This window comes from Bos indicus x Bos taurus, chromosome 26 (genome assembly GCF_003369695.1).
Source record: "Bos indicus x Bos taurus breed Angus x Brahman F1 hybrid chromosome 26, Bos_hybrid_MaternalHap_v2.0, whole genome shotgun sequence".
Taxonomy (NCBI): domain Eukaryota; kingdom Metazoa; phylum Chordata; class Mammalia; order Artiodactyla; family Bovidae; genus Bos; species Bos indicus x Bos taurus.
In genome coordinates this window covers 443,536-458,167 of record NC_040101.1, presented here as the reverse complement: position 1 = coordinate 458,167, position 14,632 = coordinate 443,536, and the positions used below count along the sequence as shown (strand labels likewise).

The window sequence follows — 14,632 nt, the reverse complement described above, 5'->3', positions numbered from 1 at the left end:
TAGCCAACAGATCATTAACAGTGAGAAGCTAGAAAATTTACCCCTAAGACTGGGGAAAAGGCAAGAATGTTCCTTCTCATCATTCCTATTCAATATGGTACATTGATTTTAGCCTTCTATGAGTGTGTGGTGGTAACTCACTGTTTTAATTTGCATCCCCCGAACGCCGTATGAAGGAGAACGTCCTTCACGTGCATGGATGTGGACATCTACCCATGTATAGACTTGTATTCGCTCAGGTAATGCAGCAGTAAGACAAGAAAAGGAAATAAAACGTATGTTGATTGAGAAAGAAGAAAGAAGACTGTCTTTGCTTACAGCTGAGATGATTGAAATCATGTCAGAAAGTCCCAGAGAATTAACAGAAATCTGGAGCAGAGCAGTTACAGCAAGACTGCAGGCTAGAAGAGCAGTGGTACAGACGTCACCTGCTCTCCTGTTCACAGCAACGACCAAGTAGGGTTTGAAATTTAAAAAACAATGCCATATATGCTAGCACCAAAAAATCACTTACGTGTAAATGTAACAAGACGTGTGTGAGAAGGGCTTCCCAGGAGGCACTAGCAGTAAAGACCTTGCCTGCCGACGCCAGAGACGTGAAAGACACGAGTTCAACGCTGGGTGGGGGAACCCCCTGGAGGACGGCACAGCTACCCACTCCAGTATTCTTACCCAGAGAATCCCAAGGACAGAGGAGCCTGGAGGGCTCAGTCCATGGGACTGCAAAGAGTCAGACACGACTGAAGTGACTTAGTGTGCACGCCTGTGTATAAGATACATGTAGGGAAAACTAATAAAACTGATATGAAAGAAACCAAAAAGCTAAAAAAATGGAAAGGTCATCCATGTTCACACACTGAAAGACTCAATGTTAGCACCATGTCAGTTCTTCCCAATTTGATCTATAGATTCAGTGCAATTCCAGTGAAAGTTCCAGCAAGTTATTTTGTGGCTACTGATGGACTGATTCTAAGGTTTATGTGAAGAGGTAGGAGACTCAGAATAGCAGACACAATATTGAAGAACAAAGTCAGAGGCCTGACGCTACCCAGTTCTAAAACTGATTGTAAGTGGCAGTAATCAAGTGTGGTTTTGGCAAAAGGAAAGGCAAATAATGGAACAAATTAAAGGAACAAGACTGCCCAGAAACACCCACACAAACACAGTCAGCAGGTCTTCGGCAAAACAGCAAAGGCAATCCTGGGAGAAACGACGGTCTTCTCAACAGGCGGAGCTAGCACAACAGGACAGTGTAAAAGAACCTTCACACAGACCTTGCACTTTTCATAAAAATTAACTCAAAATGGATCAGAGGCCTCAAAGCTATAAAACTTCTAGAAGATAATGTAGGAGAAAATCTAGACAAAACTTTAGACAAAATCTAGGCAAAATTTAGATACAAAGCCAAAGCATGATCTATGAAAGAAACAATAGATGTTAGACTTCTTTATTAGATTCTTCTGCTCCATAAAAGATACAGTTAAGAGAATGAGAAGTCATGCCACAGATGGGAGCAAAACCCATATCTGACAAAGGACTTGTATCCCAAATATGCCAAGAACTCTTAAAACTCAACAACAGAGTGCCTGAAGAACTATGGATGGAGGTTCGTAAAATTGTACAGAAGGCAGTGATCCAAACAATCCCCAAGAGAAAGAAATGCAAAAAGGCAAAATGGTTGTCTGAGGAGGCCTTACAAATAGCTGAGAAAAGAAGAGAAGAGAAAGACAAAGGAGAAAAGGAAGGATATACCCATTTGAATGCAGAGTTCCACAGAATAGCAAGGAGAGAGAAGAAAGCCTTCCTCAGTGATCAGTGCAAAGAAATAGAGGAAAACAATAGAATGGGAAAGACTAGAGATCTCTTCTGGAGAAGGCAATGGCACCCCACTCCAGTACTCTTGCCTGGAAAATCCCATGGACGGAGGAGCCTGGTGGGCTGCAGTCCATGGGGTCACTAAGAGTCGGACACGACTGAGCGACTTCACCTTCACTTTTCTCTTTTCATGCACTGGAGAAGGAAATGGCAACCCACTCCAGTATTCTTGCCTGGAGAATCCCAGGGATGACGGAGCCTGGTGGGCTGCCGTCTATGGGGTCGCACAGAGTCGGACACGAATGAAGCGACTTAGCATAGCATAGAGATCTCTTCAAGAAAATTAGAGATACCAAGGGAACATTTCATGCACAGATGGGCACAATAAAGGACAGAAACGGTATGGCTTAACAGATACAGAAGATATTAAGAGGTGGCAAGAATACACAGAAGAACTGTACAAAAATGGTTTTAATAACCCAGATAAGCACGATGGTGTGATCGCTCACCTAGATTCAGACATCCTGGAGTGCAACGTCAAGTGGGCCTAAGGAAGCATCACTACAAACAAAGCTAGTGGAGGTGATGGGATTCCAGTTGAGCTATTTCAAATCCTGAAAGATGATGCTGTTAAAGTGCTGCACTCAATATGCCAGCAAATTTAGAAAACTCAGCAGTGGCCACAGGACTGGAAAAGATCAGTTTTCATTCCAGTCCGAAAGAAAGGCAATGCCAAAGAATGCTCAAACTATCGCACAATTGCACTCATCTCACATTTCTAGCAAAGACATGCTCAAAATCTCCAAGCTAGGCTTCAACAGTATGTGAACCAAGAACTTCCAGATGTTCTAAATCCAAGCTGGATTTAGAAAAGGCAGAGGAACCAGAGATCAAATTGCCAAAAACCATTGTATCATAGAAAAAGCAAGACAATTCCAGAAAAACATCTACTTCTGCTTCACTGACTACGCTAATGCCTTTGATTATGTGACTATGTGGATCACAACAAACCGTGGAAAATTCTTAAAAGAGATGGGGATACCAGACCACCTTACCTGCTTCTTGAGAAACCTGTATAGGGGTCAAGAAGCAACAGTTAGAACTTGACATGAAACAACAGACTGGCTCCAAATTGAGAACGGAGCACATCAAGGCTGTATATTGTACAATAATTTTGAACAGACACCTCACCAAAGAAGATATCGTGTGGCAAGTAAGCACATGAAAGATGTCCCACTGCGTCTAGCACTCGGGAATGCAAAGTAGAGCCGTGAGTTCCCACCACACACCCAGCAGACAGGCTAAAATCAAACACCGACAACGGCAGAGGCCGACAAGGGTGAGGAGCAACGGGAACTCTCATCCATTGCTACAGGGACCCAGCAACCCAGACGTTTTTCTTAGAGGAATGAAGCTTGTGTTCACAGGAAGTCCTGCACATGGCTGTTCACAGCTTTGTTGGCCACAGCCCCAGCCCGGAGGCCTTTCGGCTCAGATGTCTTCAGCAGGCGCAGGGCAGCCCACGGAGAGCCAGCAGCGATGGAGCCGAGAGAGAAGCGTCCGCCCCGGAGGCTGCAGAGCGTCGGTCCCGTTCATGCGGAATGACGAAGTTAAGGGATGAACAGGTGGATCGTTGCCAGCAACTAAGGCTGGAGGGGACAGGTCGGATCCTGGTGCGGCAGAGCCCCCATCTCTCGGGGCCCACACCAGGGGCCTGGCTGTGACATGCACCCAGCCTGGCAGGGCGTCCCCGCTGGGGCTGGGAGAGGGCACCTGGGCCTCTCTGGGTCATCCCCTACAGCGACCTCAAAATTAGAAGAAAATTGATAAATACTCAAAACTAACAACTTCCTAGTGACCTGAACTAAATTAGGGACTAAAGAGCCTCTTGAGGAGGGTGAAGCAGAGTGGGAAAGCTGGCTTAAAACCCAACATCCAGAACACTAGCATCAGGGCATCCGGTCATGGCAGACAGATGGGGAAAAGGGCACGAGGTGACAGACGTTATTTTTCTGGGCTCCAAAATCACTGCAGACGGTGACTGCAGCCATGGATTTAAAAGACGCTTGCTCCTTGGAAGAAAAGCTATGACCAACCTAGACAGCACATTGAAAAGCAGAGACGTTACTTTGCCAACAAAGGTCCATCTAGTCAAAGCTATGGTTTTTCCTGTGGTCATGTATGGATGTAAGAGTTGGACTATAAAGAAAAACGAGCACTGAAGAATTGATGCTTTTGAACTGTGGTGTTGGAGAAGACTCTTGAGAGTCCCTTGGGCTCCAAGGAGATCCAACCAGTCCATCCTAAAGGAAGTCAACTCTGAATATTCATTGGAAGGACTAATGTTGAAGCTGAAACTCCAGTACTTTGGCCACCTGATGCCAAGAGCTGACTCATTGGAAAAGACCCTGATGCTGGGAAAGATTGAGGGCAGGAGGAGAAGGGGACAACAGAGGATGAGATAGTTGGATGGCATCATCGACTCAATGGACATGAGTTTGAGTGAACTCCGGGAGTTGGTGATGGACAGGGAGGCCTGGTGTGCTGCAGTCTATGGGGTCGCAGAGTCGGACACGACTGAGCGACTGGACAATGACTTGGTATAGTCGGCTGTGTCTGTGCTTCCGGGCGGGAGCCCCGTAGGAAGGGCCCCCCGTGTCCCCCAACCCCGGGCTCCACTGCACTGACGGCTGGGAGCCGGCCACGCGCGAGTCTTCACACCATGGAAATCCACCAGCGCTGAACTCAGGGCTTGATTCCTCGTCTTGTCAGTTGGCTAGACTTAATGACAGCCGTGGGGGACGAATATGACAAGATTGAACCGAGGAGTGCGTCAGGTCTGGGAGCGACCCTCCGGGGTTTGGCCACAGTCACGTGATCGGCACAGAAGTGCTGTGTCTCTGGTTTCGCTTTCACTTTTCGAGAGAAACAAAGGTATTGGCCCCATGCAGGTCGGAAGCTCGAGTTGGTCACAGGTTGGCTGCAGATACAAGAGTCAGATAAAATCAGGGGGAGGCCTTGGGGAGAAGTGGCCAACTCCACAAGCTTACAGAAAGGAGCACCGGCCCTTCCGTGATGCTCTCAAGCGCATGTGACACACCCTTGGTATCAGTACATTATAAAACAGACCTCTGTGGGCACCGGGAGGACGTGCTTCTGTTCAGGGAGCCTGTTGTCAGCGTTTAGCAGCACGGTGGGGTTTCGGGGAGCTCTGGGCCTCGGGCCCCCGCAGGGCCACCTTCCCCTTGTGGAGAGCAAGCTGGAAGGTGTGGCCGGGGCCCAGGTCCTCCTGCTCACGCTGAGGCTCTGATGCCTGTGGGTACTGGTCAGAGCCCCAGGCCAGAGCCTGGTGTGCAGCTTGCGGTCTGTGGTGGGGCTCCAAGCTCTGAGGACGCCCCCCGCTTGTGGGCAGTTCTGAGCCCGCGGCCCGCCCCTCTGCCCACCCAGGCCTCCGTATACTGCGTGGCTGCGGTCCTGTGGACGGCCGCCAAGTTCAGTGTCCCCCGAGACCGCAAGCTGGCCCTGCCACGCAGGCTCAAGACGCTCCTCCTGCACATGGCCAGACGCAGCGCCCAGGAGCGGCCTTCTGCCGCGGAGGCCATCGAGGTACCTGCACTGCGGGGGGCCGGACAGGCTCTCGTCTCTGGGGCAGGTCGGGGTCGGACGGGGAGCGCATGGGTTCATTCGTGGATGGGCGGCCAGGGGCCTCTGCTGCTCATCTCACGACCTTCCCCCAGCCTCTCCTGGTCTCCAGTGCATCTACCAGCAGGGTGGATGGGGGTAGCCTGGGCCCGAGCACGGACCCCTGACCGCCTACGGACCCCCGCATGCCCGACTTCCCCATATTCCTCCACGGGTCCACCAGGCTGGGTGTAGCCCCTCGATCCGTGGCGTCCCAGCTGACCATGGCCAGGACAGCCGGGGACTCTGAATCGCAGCCCAGCCCCCAGGCTCTCCCCATGAAGGGGTGCTGTGGGGTCCTCCTGCCGAGAAGCCCCCAGGCCTCTGGCTGCCACTGCACACTCTGACCGGCTTCACCCCTGGAGTGCACACCGTGGCCGTGTGTCTGGACGCTGGGCTGTGCTTGCTTTCAGACCTGTAGTGGTTACCTCCTGCAGCGGGGCATGGACAGCCGCAAGATCCTGGCCCACCTAAGGGCGCTGACCTGCCGGGTAAGCCGGGTGCGGCAGACCCCGCAGACCCTCTGTGCTGCCCGGGCTGTGGGGGGAGGCTCCCGCTCCTCCTGCGCAGGGAGGAGGAGACCCCGGGCCAGGGCGGCAGGTCACGCCCATCCGCTGGCCTGACTGTGCCGCTGTTGGGGGCCAGGCCCCCACCCTGGTCTCTGCTGAACCCCTGGCAATCCTGGGGGTCGCAGAGTGACCCTCAGCTTCCGGGCGTGCTGACTGGGCGGGGCCGTGTCAGGTGGCGACACAGTCCCTTGGATGCGACACGCACTTGCTACCTTCGTCCACGTGAGGCCTGGCTGTCCCAGGCCTGACCGGCCCCCACCCCAGGAACCAGTGGAACCCACTGCTCCCAGAAGCCCATGTGCCCCGGGGGCTCCCGCTCCAGAGAGGCAGAAGCCAGGCCTGTCAGCGCTGGGGCTTTCAGGCTTCAGAGGCCACGCCTCTGGGGCCTCACGTTCATCCCCGCGGAGCTGGCCGCGTCCTTCTGCCCCAGGTTTACCAGGAGGAGGAGACCATTGGCCTGCAGCGCGCTTTCTCAGTGCTTGAGCTGGAGCCCAGCCCGGCAGCCGCACGCAGGCCTGACTCAGGTGGGCCTTGGGACTGGCCCTCCCTGCCTCCCCTGCCCCGGGCCCATCATTGCCCCTGTCTCCAGTCCAGCCCCGCGTGGATGCTGGATGTGGCCAAGGACCCCAGACGGCATGTCCAGAGCTGGCCCCCAGCCACCCTGCCTCACTCCCCCCGGCTCCTCTGACCCTGCATTCAGGCCTCCCTGTGTCCAGCGGCCAGAGCAGGCGACTCAGCTCTGCCTCGCGGCCCATGTCTCCCAGCGCACCCCCCACCACACGACCCACAGAGCCTCCCGTCTGCGGCTAGGCCACTGGCCTCTTCCAGCCTTCCAGCCACTCAGCCAAGTACCGCGCCCTCCCTGCCAGCTCGGGGCAGCCCTGGATGCACCTCCCTCAGCCTCTCTCCTCAGACTCTCCCTCACAGCAGCCCCGGGCTTGCTGGGCCCGTCCAGGCAGCGCCCGCTGAGGCCTTACTCACTACGGCCCGCACTCCCGATAGCCGGCGCCCACAAAGGCCCTCGCCCACCCCGGTCACCCTGTTTGTCCCCAGACCTCGTGCGGATCGCTGGCGACAGCAGGCTTGCGGCCGTGCAGGGGCCAGTGCCCAGTCAGCCCTCTGGCCTCCGAGGGGCCATGCTGCTGCCAGAGGCGCTCACCTCTCCAGACACTCACTGCAGGCCCGTCGTCCTTACTGCGGACGAAGATGTCTCTAGGTGAGTGCCGCTCTTGGGGGCTGGCGGGGTCCCAGGCGCCCCTTGAGTGTCGTCTGCTCCACTCACAGGGACAGGCCCGCCCTGACCTCAGGGCCAGCGGAGAGCCCAGAAGCCACAGGAGGCCAGCTGGACCCACAGGGCGATGGGAAGCAGGCTGTCACGGCCCCCAGCCCAGAGACAGCTATGCAGCCAGCGCCCAGCCCCCCAGGGCCCCTCAGGGAGTCAGTGCCAAGAGGCTCAGCCCAGGGGTGCTCCGGGACCCCTGCCAGCCCACCAGAGGGGCCGTCAATGCCAAGGCCACAATCTCCGGCTCCACGCCCACCCCTGGAGACACAGGAGTCCTCCGAGGATGGAGGGGCAGAGGAGCTCACCCCAATTCAAGCATCTTCTGCTGGGCTCGGGCCCCCCACAGTGCCCCCCAGCCCTCGCCCCCCAGCTGAGCCTCCTAGAAGCAGGACCACCCAGGAGGCAGGCCAGGAGCCTGAGAGCCCCCCATTAGCCGCACAGGGCCCCTCCCTGGCCACAGGGAATCCAGACAGCCCCGGGGCTGCCCCAGGAGGCCAGCCCGAGGCGCCCCAGCCAGCAGACCGCAAGCTCTGTCCGTCCAGCGTGGATGCCCCGCCCCTCCCGGAGGGGGTGGCCTGCCCGGCACTGCAGGAGGCCACGCGCCTCATCCAAGAGGAGTTTGCCTCCGACGGCTACCTGGACCGCGGGCTGGAGGCTCTAATCATGGGTACCAGGGGTCACAGGGCCCAGGAGCAGGGGTGGGCACGCGGGGATGGGGGAGGTCACCACGGAGCCCGCCGCCGTGATGCGGCCCAGCACGTACGGAGCAGGAGGAGAGTCCCAGACCCGCCTGCCCCTCCCCTGGCTGTGCGCTCTGCCCTGCCAGCCCCCGAGACTGGCAAATCGCTCACCGCATCCTGACTCCTCCCTCCACCAACGCAGGGGAGTACATTTATGCCCTCAAAGACCTCACCTACGCCACGTTCTGCGGGGCCATATCCGAAAAGTTCTGCGACCTCTACTGGGGCGAGAAGCTGCTGCAGAGCCTCTTCAACGTGGTGAACGGACGGACGCCGCCCTCGGGGAAGTAAGACCCCTCCTGGCGCGTACCCCCGGTTCCTCCACCTGGGCTCCCACCCCCGCCTGCCCCAGGGGCTCGCCTCCTGCCCGAGTCCAGCTGGGCGCCCTCCCCAGAGAAGCCACCATGGCCCCGCTTCTGGCCGGAGTTCTCCCTGTGCAACCGCTCCTCCGGCAGGAAGGGGGCGCCTCCCTTCCCTGGGCCGACACCCTAGGGTGTGGGCGGGTGCCCCTGCAGGGACATGTCCCCCCGCCCAGCTGCCCAGCTTCCTCTGGGGTCGGAGGTGAGGCGGCAGCTGCAGGAGTCAGGGCCGGTGGGCTTCCCTCCCCAGTGCTCCTGGCCCCCACCCTTCACGGGACAGGCCCAGTGCCTGTGGCCCAACCCCTCCTGGGGGACTGCAGAGGGCGATGTGGGCGGGGTACCCGGCAGGCCTGTGCCTGGAAGGGCCAGGCGCACTGACTCCCAGGCCAGCCCAAGCCCCATCTCAGCCCCAGTCCTCCCGGGCCCCCAGCACCCCACACTGAGGGTCACGCACACCTGCCTTCCACCCCAGCCGAGCCCTGTTTCCACAGCACTGCGGGAGGGGCCTCGAGGGGAGACAGGTGCCCAGAAGGCCCTCTGTCCAAGGGCCCGTGTCCATCACGCCTGTGTCCAGGCTGTCCCATAGGTGTGGACAGGGCCTCCGTCCTGAGCCCCCCACCTTCCACCTGGGGGCACCTCTGGTCAGCCTGGGAGGGGTCCTGGGGGCTCCTGCAGGGTCCTCCGTTCTGACGACAGTGCTTCCGAAGACACTGGGTCGCAGCCCGAGGGCAGCAGGACCCGCGCTCCGAGCAGCTGCTCACCATCCAGCAGGAGGGCCTCACGTCTTGGGCCGGGTGAGACAGGGCTCTGGGGTGAGGCCCTCCTCCAGGGGGTCTGTTCTGTGGGGGCAGGGTGGGGGGAGTGCTCTGCAGACCCGCAGTGGGCTGCAAGGGCGAGGACTGGGCCAGCAGTGTGGTGATGGGGTGCCAATGGCATTCTTGCTGGACACGAGCCATTTAAGACCCCGGGGTCCTTAAAGACCCCGAGCTGCTCCTGCAGCTGGAGCCCCAGGCTCCTGATGACTGAAGTCTCAGTCATGTCCCCAAAGCCCGTCTGACGGGTCACAGCCCTAGAGGCCAGGCAGTGTGGCCGCGCTCACGCGCATGATGGCCGCCGGACTGCACGCATGCTCGGGCACCGTGCACCGGTGGAGGTGCCCAAGAACAGCCCCATGTTCGCGGGGACCCCGGGTTCCCAGGTCCTTCTGCCTCGTCTGAGAACAGGCGGAGGTTCCCTGGGATCTCTGCCCTGACTCCGCCCCGCACAGCGGCCCACTCGGAAGGGGACCCCGAGGACCCTCCCAGCCCCTCCTCGGGACCTGATGCTTCTCCCAGCAGTCAGGGCTGGACTGTCTCCCGGAACCCACGTCGTCACGTGTGACCCCCCTTCTTCTCTGTCCAGGGAAGGAGAAGCCGGGTGTGGACTCAGACGCGCTCTCTCAGGGCAACTTCGAAGTGGGGTTCCGGCCTCAGCAGTCTGTCAAAGCTGGGAGGGAGCGGCAGCCGGAGGCCCAGCCACAGGGCGGGGGCCTGGCCGGGGGCGCCGAGGCCGAGTCCCGGCCCTCCCGGGCCCCCGAGCGTGGCCCGGCCGTGAGCCCCGCCCCGCTGGGCGCAACGAGCTGCAGCCCAGGCTGGTGCAGTGCCTTCTACGAGGCCGACTGCTTCGGCGCCGAAGTGCACAGCTATGTGCAGGAGCTGGCCGAGCAGAAAGCCCCCGGGGACCCTGCGGCTGACACCCAGAGTCCGGTGAGCCCTGCACCTGTCTCGGCTGGGGGTAGGGTGCTCGGCCCCGCGCTTGTCTCGGCTTGCGGGGGGACGGTGCTCGGCCCTGCACTTGTCTCGGCTGCGGGGAGGGTGCTCGGCCCAGCGCTTGTCTCAGCTGGGGGACGGTGCTTGGCCCTGCTTGTCTTGGCTTGAGGGGGGAAGGGTGCTCAGCCCTGTGCTTGCCCTCGGCTTGTGGGGGTGGGGCAGTGCTTGGCCCCAGCGCACTGCGGGCCAGGAGGACGTGTTCGAGCCAGGGCTCCCAGGTCCCACCTGCTCCTGTGGCCACCGTGCCGGGCGGGGCCCCCACCGTGTGTCTTCCAAGGTGGGGTGTGCTCATGTGCGTGCACCCCCACCTCGGGGGCAGGAATCGGCTTCTCTCTTTTGGGGTCTTGGCCCCCAGGGGCCGGCTAGCAGGAGGTCACCTTGCCCTGGGGACCACAGCTGGGTTTGGGTAGCAGGGTCAGCATGACGAGGTGAGAACCTCCTGGGCCGTGGCGGTCAGCTCGGCCAGGCCCCAGGGTCGCTTCTCTGGTGGGCAGCACACTCTGTGTGCCCCTCCAGGTCAGGGGCAGCCCTGGCTCCTCCCAGGTCAGCCGAGTGACGGCAGGCCCTGGATGAGAGTGTCCAGGCCTGGCCAGCCCATGTGCAGGGCAGCCCCACAGAGCTCCAAACCCCAGGTCTCTGCCCGGCCACTGGGGGTCTGCCCCTTCGCGACCAGGAGCCCTGACTGGGACCGCAGCCCCCCTCCTGAGTGACCAGGGCTCCCACCTGGGCCACAGCCACGCAGGGCAGGCCCCAGGGGACAGACAGGAGGGAGCGGGCAGCAGCCGGGGGCCCCACTCCCGTCCCCACCACCCCCTGCAGCCCCGCGCCGTGAGCCTCAGCACCGTCCAGCCACACCTTCCTGGGTGTCCTCATCTGGCTACTCAGTCCCAGGAGAGAAAGAGCCCGGCAGGCCTCAGTCCTGGAGAGCCAGCAGCCTCCTGTGCTCTTGGCAGCCACGCATCGTGTGCGTGCTCAGTCGTGCCCGACTCTGCGACCCCAGGGATTGTGGCCCGCCAGGCCCCTCTGTCCCTGGGACTCTCCAGGCAGGAACACTGGAGTGGGCTGCCACGGCCTCCCCCAGGGATCGTCCCACCCAGGGACTGAACCCGTGTCCCCGTCTCATGCAGCGGCGGGCAGGCTCTTTGCCCCTGCGCCACCTGGGAAACCCCACTGTAACTGAATCTAATAGAGAAGAGACACTGGGGTGGGGGTCCCCGAACCCTGTGGGCTTCCTTGGCACCCCCTCAACTCCGAGCCCAGGCACCCACAGCGTCCCACCAAGACACTGCTGTTACACTGACCTCAGCTGGACCAAGAGGTGGGACCCCAGACGAGGGCCACTGGGCAGTGGGGCCAGGAGGACGTGGCCTGGGCAGAGGCGGCTCCACGCGGACCTGCCAGCAGCCCCCGCTCGATGGTGCTGGGCAGGGCGGCGGGCTGGCCCGGGTGTCCTCTGATGGCTCGGGTCACACGCACCAGTGTCACAAGTCATGACCTCTGACACCACAGGTCACGTCCTCGGATGCCACAGGTCATGACCTCTGTATCAGATCACATCCTCATATATTAAGTGTCATGACCTCTGACACCACAGGTCACAACCTTGATTGTCACAGGTCACAATCGCTGGTGGCATTATATCAGTGTGGGCCCCTGAGGACAGGCAACGCGTTTCCAGCCCGCGCTGTTCTCAGGGCTGGGGAGAGTGCTGCCTGTGGCCACCTGGGCACGTGCCTGGTGGGGTCCGCGGGGCCCTTGTCCTCAATCCCAGGCTCTCCTGGCATGGCAGCTCCTGGAGGGAGACTGGACCATGGATGAGCCCAGCTGCCCCCTGTGTCCCATGAGGGTGGTCCTTAAGGGAGGACGGGAGACCAGCTCGGGTCTCAGACACGCTGGGCCGCTGTCTGTGGCTTGCTCGCAACCCCATGGCCGGGAGGAGGCTCCCACACCGGGTCCCACAGCGGTTCTGCGGGCGGCGCACTCGGGGGACGGTCCCAAGGGGCACGGTGGGCTGGGAAGCGCCGGGAGGGAGACCGCTGACCGTCTCTCACTTCTTCCTGCCCCAGAAGGCGAGTCCCCTGGAACCTGAGTGCAGGCAGGTGAGTGCCTCTGCACTTCCGCTCTTGACCTGGGTGACCCTGACCCCAGCTCCACACTCGAGACCCACCGTGTCTGTTACAGACAGGGCCCTTGGGAAAACACAAAAGGCATAAAAAGCCCGTGGACACATTTCACATCTGCTCCCAGAAGGCGCGCGTGTGTGAGGCCTGGGTGGGCGGGGCCGCCGGAGGGCGCGCGGTCACCTCCCGCCGCTGACCACGCGGGGGCGCCGTCCGCCCGGCTCGCCGCGGCCTGGGGTCGCGCGTGTCTGCTCAGCTCGCTGTCCTAACGGCTTTGCTCGGAGCGTTCAGGTGGGAGGCAGTAATCGACATTCACCTCTGTCTTCTCTTTGTCCACACTTTCTGGGTTTTCCAACTTGTGAGTCCAGTTTTATCTGTAGTCTACCTCAGATGAGATCAGATCAGATCAGTCGCTCAGTCGTGTCCGACTCTTTGCAACCCTATGAATCACAGCACGCCAGGCCTCCCTGTCCATCACCAACTCCCGGAGTTCACTCAGACTCACATCCATCGAGTCAGTGATGCCATCCAGCCATCTCCTCCTCTGTCGTCCCCTTCTCCTCCTGCCCCCAATCCCTCCCAGCATCAGAGTCTTTTCCAATGAGTCAACTCTTCGCATGAGGTGGCCAAAGTACTGGAGTTTCAGCTTTAGCATCATTCCTTCCAAAGAAATCCCAGGGCTGATCTCCTTCAGAATGGACTGGTTGGATCTCCTTGCAGTCCAAGGGACTCTCAAGAGTTTTCTCCAACACCACAGTTCAAAAGGATCAATTCTTCGGCACTCAGCCTTCTTCACAGTCCAACTCTCACATCCATACATGACCACAGGAAAAACCATAGCCTTGACTAGACGGACCTTTGTTGGCAAAGTAATGTCTCTGCTTTTTAAAATGCTATCTAGGTTGGTCATCACTTTCCTTCCAAGGAGTAAGCGTCTTTTAATTTCACGGCTGCAGTCACCATCTGTAGTGATTTTGGAGCCCAGAAAAATAAAGTCTGACACTGTTTCCACTGTTTCCCCATCTATTTCCCATGAAGTGATGGGACCAGATGCCATGATCTTAGTTTTCTGAATGTTGAGCTTTAAGCCAACTTTTTCACTCTCCTCTTTCACTTTCATCAAGAGGCTTTTGAGTTCCTCTTCACTTTCTGCCATAAGGGTGGTGTCATCTGCATATCTGAGGTTATTGATATTTCTCCCGGCAATCTTGAGTCCAGCTTGTGTTTCTTCCAGCCCAGCGTTTCTCGTGATGTACTCTGCATGTAAGTTAAATAAACAGGGTGACAATACACAGCCCTGACGAACTCCTTTTCCTGTTTGGAACCAGTCTGTTGTTCCCTAGTCTACCTCAGGTCCACGTAAATCCAGTGGCCAGTGGGCCTAAACTGTGCCTCGAGTCATCCCTGTTTATTGGTCTAATGAACAGATGCCCCTTTAACTCTTTGAGAATCCGTGGTCGGGTTAGGGCAGGAGGAAATAACCTGTGTTTCATGTGGACCCACCACCCGAGCCCGCCTGGGGCCGAGCCCGCCGGTATGCCTGCCAGGCTGCACCCACGGGCTGACACCGGCTCATACCAGCCACGCTGTGAATCTTCGTTCACGCGTTTATCCTTAAGGCCTTGGCCTGGCTGACGCCCCTGCTGCCTGGGGCTCTGCACAGAAGCCCAGAGCTGGGCTCCAGGGGGCTGCATGTGGCTCCAGGGCAGGAATGGCTTGGTGGGCTTGCGGGGTCTGCACTGCTGGCTGTGTCCAAGCTTCATGGCCAGAGCAAGGCGGCTGAGTACATGAGGGTGGTGCCCAGCCCACATCGCACAGGGGTCCTCAGGGGCGGTACTCGTGGGGTGGGGGCCCCAGTGGATGGGTCTGGGCCACAGAGGGGCCTCATGGAACCACAGGTGCCCGTGGACCCTCACTCACAGCCGATGCCCGAGACCGAGGAAACCACGAGAGGCGTGGGCCCTGGTCCCCCCAGCTGGGGACATGGCGCCTGGAGTTCTCTCCAGAAGGCAACCTCTCCGACCAGAGGGCACTGGACGCGCCCACCCCACTCTGCCCGCCTTTCCTCCTGGGCGGCTGCGGGGAGGCCGGCCGGCCTGGTGGGGAGAGCTGGTGGTCACCGACACCACACACGTTTGGCCGCCTTGTTTTGAGTGAGTCCATCGAATCTGGTTCTTTCCACTCTACTGACATGTCTAATTCCACTGAGCAGATGCAGATGTTCCTAAGGCCTGCCTCGGCCCTGTGGGAGAGCCTGC

At 59.3% G+C, this 14,632-nt stretch overlaps 1 protein-coding gene across 4 annotated transcripts in view; it reads left to right on the top strand.

Annotated features, from left to right (window-relative positions):
• Positions 1–14,632, top strand: part of KNDC1 (kinase non-catalytic C-lobe domain containing 1) — a 54,646-nt gene that overhangs the window by 25,929 nt on the left and 14,085 nt on the right. For 2 of the 4 annotated variants that reach the window (XM_027528892.1, XM_027528895.1), the window contains exons 10-18: positions 5,263–5,421; positions 5,910–5,987; positions 6,496–6,589; positions 7,119–7,281; positions 7,350–8,014; positions 8,230–8,374; positions 9,143–9,240; positions 9,848–10,191; positions 12,321–12,353. In XM_027528892.1, coding sequence (XP_027384693.1) covers positions 5,263–5,421; positions 5,910–5,987; positions 6,496–6,589; positions 7,119–7,281; positions 7,350–8,014; positions 8,230–8,374; positions 9,143–9,240; positions 9,848–10,191; positions 12,321–12,353 — 1,779 coding nt within the window. The remainder of the gene's footprint in view (positions 1–5,262; positions 5,422–5,909; positions 5,988–6,495; positions 6,590–7,118; positions 7,282–7,349; positions 8,015–8,229; positions 8,375–9,142; positions 9,241–9,847; positions 10,192–12,320; positions 12,354–14,632) is intronic. The other 2 variants (XM_027528893.1, XM_027528894.1) reach the window with 2 other exon arrangements.